This window comes from Pterocles gutturalis, unplaced genomic scaffold (genome assembly GCF_000699245.1).
Source record: "Pterocles gutturalis isolate BGI_N339 unplaced genomic scaffold, ASM69924v1 scaffold6077, whole genome shotgun sequence".
NCBI lineage: Eukaryota > Metazoa > Chordata > Aves > Pterocliformes > Pteroclidae > Pterocles > Pterocles gutturalis.
In genome coordinates this window covers 61,641-66,764 of record NW_010112577.1, presented here as the reverse complement: position 1 = coordinate 66,764, position 5,124 = coordinate 61,641, and the positions used below count along the sequence as shown (strand labels likewise).

The 5,124-nt window shown below is 37.2% G+C and overlaps 1 protein-coding gene across 1 annotated transcript in view; it reads left to right on the top strand.

Moving 5' to 3' along the window:
• The window catches only part of LOC104462230 (teneurin-3-like), a gene marked incomplete at its 3' end in the record, with an annotated part of 14,980 nt that extends 11,546 nt beyond the window's left edge, over positions 1-3,434 (top strand). Inside the window, exon 2 of the mRNA XM_010074094.1 lies at positions 3,156-3,434. Coding sequence (XP_010072396.1) covers positions 3,156-3,434 — 279 coding nt within the window. The remainder of the gene's footprint in view (positions 1-3,155) is intronic.
• Between the last annotated feature and the right edge of the window lie 1,690 nt (positions 3,435-5,124).

The window sequence follows — 5,124 nt, the reverse complement described above, 5'->3', positions numbered from 1 at the left end:
GACTTCGCCCCTCTGATACACCCCCCCCCCCCCCCCAATCCCGCTGAGCTCCTACAACCTCCTTTTCAATATTTACTTTTACTTTGTAGTATTGTTCATGATCAGGTAAAAGCCCCCAACTCTTCTGCTGCCCAGTAGATCTGTGTCTCAGCCGTATTCAGCTTCCCCTGGGTCCTGGAAGACTGCTTGTTTGCGTTGTTCAGGAATCTTAAGATCATGCAAAATTTTTGTATCACGCATGTACGATTTCCTTTGGGATATAAATTCCAAAAAAAAAAAAAAGGCATATTTTTCCACGTCAACTTTTTGGCTTGTGTTTTCTGAGGATTTTTTTTTTTTTTTTCATTTGTGTAGGCAATTTACACAGAGTACAATCTTCTTAGTAAAGCTCTTAGGAAAGCTTTAATTCAGAAGATGATTTAGCCTGATGTTTCTAAAGCTGTTACAACATTTCTGGGCTATGCTATAAAACTTCTCAGTGTAGTGAAAAGCTCTAATACATTGAATGTGATGAGAGAGCAACATACAAACTTGCCCCCCTTTTCTCTTGGCCCTGTGACATATCATTTTGGTTTCCTTACTATTCAGAAGAGGGGAGAAAAGAAAATATTTTACATGGAGGTAGGCTGTTGTAAACTTAAAGTAAAAAATAAAGTCCATTAGTAGTTGGTAGGTGGTATGTTGTGCCTGAGACAGTCTCCTAGAAAGTAATCATGGAGGATGTTATATAATGCTTGAAGTAATTTCTCTTAAAAATAATAGTTTGTTAAGAGGAAGAAAAGGGGGTGGGGGAAGAATAGTCTCTTCAAATTGATATGCCTGCACAGATGTCTCCCTGAGTGATTCTCTGAGCACAAAAAGGTCCTTTTTTCAGGGAAGGAGCATGGCGCTGTGTGGTGCGGGCTGGCTCAGGTGCTGCAGATTGTGATGCTCACCTGCTGCAGCTGCTCTAATTGTGGCTTAAGAGGCTGCATCTGTGTCTGTCCCCATCCTTCCTTGCCTCCAGACCTCAGCATTGTGAGGTTACGGGGACCGTAGGTGTAACGCTATAGTGTTGAAATCAATGGCAGTTGTATTACTAACTCAAGTAACCTTGTCTTCAGTCAAAAATACTTCTTCCCTTTCCATTTTCCTTCCCAGAAGGCTATTCTTAGAACCAATAAGATGCTGCATGTGCAAATGTGTGTACACCTTAGCCACTTCACACGTGTGTAGGTATACTTGTGCAGGTATACACACATGCACATGGGCTTCTCTTATATTTAGTTCTGGCTTCAGGCAGCTGTTTGAAAATGTAGATTCACATAATAATGTACCAAACATATAAAACCAGTGTTCTAGACTGCCACCCTTAGCATATATTTACCAAAATGCAAAATAATAAGCATTTTAGACGTTTTACTGCTTTCACTTCTGATCCTATTACCACTGGGCGGTTTGTTTGGCCTGTTTGCTTCTCTGATTAGTTTCAACTCTCCCAAAACCTGCAAATTCACATGGTATGACAGCTTTTAAAAAATTATAAGACACTATCAGTGTTCATGGTATCCTCTGTTTTTCTACTCTTCATGCTGTTTGGACATACTCATAGATATGTTTAGCCCTTTTACATTTACCTCCCCAGCTCTATTTTTATTCAGATATTTATTCACAGCTGCATATAAATACACTTTAATTTGTACCTATTTGTAGTAACTGACTTTCATTATTAATGAAAGTCATTGTGAGAATTCATTTATGGTTCTGACTGCAAAGAATCTTATAGTGACAGCTTCATATGACTGCAGCAATGAAGTGATTAACTGGCTGACTGAAACCAAGCCAATGGCCAGGGCATTAACTCTTAATATTTCAGGAATTATTTACACTTCTGTATTCACACTTCTGCAATTCTATAACTTTCTGATTTATAGGATTCTGTTCTTGTTGTATTATAAGCTTTAGTTATCCTACTAATGTATTTTTATGTTAAATGGCTAATTTTGGAGAAATTAGGATGCTTTTCAGATTCAAAAACTGAATGTGTGTTCTAATTTGTTCCCAGAGCTATGAAATAACTGTGGGCTAGAGTGGAAAAGCATTATGGGTGTAGGCATACAAATGAGCTTGCCAAGTGTCTATGTATCATAAAATGTCTTAAATCTATGGACATAAAAGTAGGATGAAGACACAGCCATTAAAAAGGCAGTCATTTTTGAGTGTCACGTAATTTAGATACTTTAAGTTATTGAAGTGTCATGGGTTTATTGCACCTAATTTATTAATACAATCATTTGGGATTCACTTATGTCTCTTGCTGTGCCCCAAAATAGAGGCTAAACATCTGTTTAAAATGTGCAGACTCTGCCTCAGCAGTAAAAGCCTAAAATGTTTCTAAAAATATGGAGACATGAAAAATAACAGCTTTACTGTAGTCCTTGCAGGTGGCCATGTTCCTGTTTGTTTATATTTATATATTAAAGTAGGGCAGAGAGATCCAATAAAGACCAAGTGAGTTTGGTTCTCATTTAGTTTTTCTTTTGTCACATTATGTGACATCTGTATGGGGAAAATAACCTGTTGCTTTAGCCTCTATCCAGGACCAAAAAAAACCACAAAACCTCCTGACAAATACCTTGTTACTGCTTTCACAATTTGAAAAATAAAAAAGAAAAAAAGTCTGTAATTTATTTTTAAGCCTTTCACGTGCTGAGTTGGCTTTTCTTAGTTTGCAGGTCCTGTTATGTAATAACCTGTTGCTTTAGCCTCTATCCAGGACCAAAAAAAACCACAAAACCTCCTGACAAATACCTTGTTACTGCTTTCACAATTTGAAAAATAAAAAAGAAAAAAGAGTTTGTAATTTATTTTTAAGCCTTTCATGTGCTGAATTGGCTTTTCTTAGTTTGCAGGTTCTGTTATGTTTCTTTCCTACCGTGGAGCACTTTTGATGTGTTTAAGCAGCTCACAAAACAGTACTAAGGTGTAGTATGAATTCAAAGGGGCACTGCAGAGAGCTGGAGACAAAAGAATCCACTTGATTGTAATACATGCAGGGTTTTGACAAAACAGCTTGTGTGACACCTAAGACAATTATACACATGAAGAGTTTTTACTTTTAGGTTCTTAAAAAAAAAAAATTCTCACCTTTTGTTATCTTTTTTTCCCCTAATCAGGACAGAATTTTACCCTAAGGCAGTTAGGAGTTTGTGAACCAGCAACTCGTCGAGGACTGGCATTTTGTGCGGAAATGGGGCTCCCCCACAGAGGTTACTCTATCAGTGCAGGGTCAGATGCTGATACTGAAAATGAAGGAGTGATGTCTCCAGAGCATGCCATGAGACTTTGGGGCAGGGGGGTCAAATCAGGGCGCAGCTCCTGTCTGTCGAGCCGTTCCAACTCAGCCCTCACTCTGACTGATACCGAACATGAAAACAAGTCCGACAGTGAAAATGGTAAGTTCTTACGCATATGCCCATATATAAATCAATGTTTTATTTGCTGTTTTGGTTGACAGTCAATAATTTTAAATCATTAAAAGAATGGCCTTGAATTATTTACCTATCCTGTTTTTTTTTCCTCCTCCTCCTCCCATAAAAGTCAATATTCAGTATCAGTCCTAACTAATGCAGGCTTTGGGTATGATGTTTTAGCTGTAATTTTGAAAGAATTTAATCACAAAAAAGATTAGCTCTGTTTTATCTCAGGCCATTTCACCTGTTACCCTTTGGGGAACAGCTAAGTAAGTGGTGATAAAGTTGATCCCCAAGACCAGCTTGTAATCAAAGGTTTCATTGTAAACTCTTCTTCAAGACATTTTGAAGAAGTTGCAGAATCTTAGAATGGATGAATGAACACAAAGAATAGCTTATTAACAGGGCTCATGTGATTGGAAAACAAAATTGATGGTGCTTTAAACTTCCTAGTTGATGAGAGCGATTGGAATTATGGTGAAGAGGGACATGTGGCCTTTGATGTGCCTGGGGCATGGGATTACTGTGCAATTAAATTCTGGGAAAAAAAAAAATCTAAACAGCAGCTTTGTAGGATGTGGGGTATGACCACTGTGTGTTAAGGCTTAGTGTTTAAATGAAAAGAGGTTAATACAATTGACTGAATAATTTTTAAAGCTTTTCAAAATTTTTTTACCTCTGCTTGAGGTTATGAACAGAACCTAGTGTGGTGTTAAATGCTAAATGCAGAAACCATAGAAAATATTTTATCTTCTTTTTATTTGCAGGAGATTTTCAGCTTTAATAGAATTAAAATGATTGTTCTATTAATTTCATGACTTTCTACATGACATTCAAAAGAGGAATAAAGAAAAATGAGGAAAAATGAAAACCAGTAATGGCTATTGCCTGCATGTCTACATGTCATTTTATTAATTTATTAAACCTGTCTGCTCAGCTGTACAAAAGTCAGATCAATTTTATTTCTATCCTCAGGCAATAGCTGTAACACATTGTGGGGAAACAGCCATGTAGGTGTGTATATATGGTAATCCTGTTAAAAAAAATGCACTTTCATTTTAAACTACAAGCAATAGTGTTTAGTCCTTCCTATTTATTATTTTAACTTCATTTTGAGAAGACAAAACCAAAGCTATATTTTGGTCTTATTCATACTTGTTGCCTTTCCTCTGGTGGCTGGTTCTAACTGAAGGTGCCTGTGAAAGATGGCTGTCCCAGCTGGGATCCACCTTTTTGTGTTGGACTTAATGCTGCGTGTGGTACCTGCGGACACAGCTTTCAGTGTTTGCAAGTGTCTTGGACCCTGCTTGGAAAACTTGTTTTGAGTCAGAGACAAGTTTTGAAAGAGCAGGACAGGAGTACTTGACTACCTTCTTTTGGCCGTGGAGTTTCAGTTGGATGACTCTTGATATTTCAGCTACAAAGCAATCTAGAATAAATTGTTGAGCAGTCCTGTGATTTTTCCTTTTGAAAGGTGTATGCTGAAACAGATTATCTTGAGTCTTTTTAAAACCCTGTGTTAATGATCTTGAAAGTACACGTTTATATATACACACAGACACACACTATTTCCTTAGAGAGTGATATCTTCACATTACCAAATAGGTGACTGCTTCAGAAGTAAAATAGGTTTGGTGTACTTTTTTTATAAACTTTATATTAACAGTTTTTG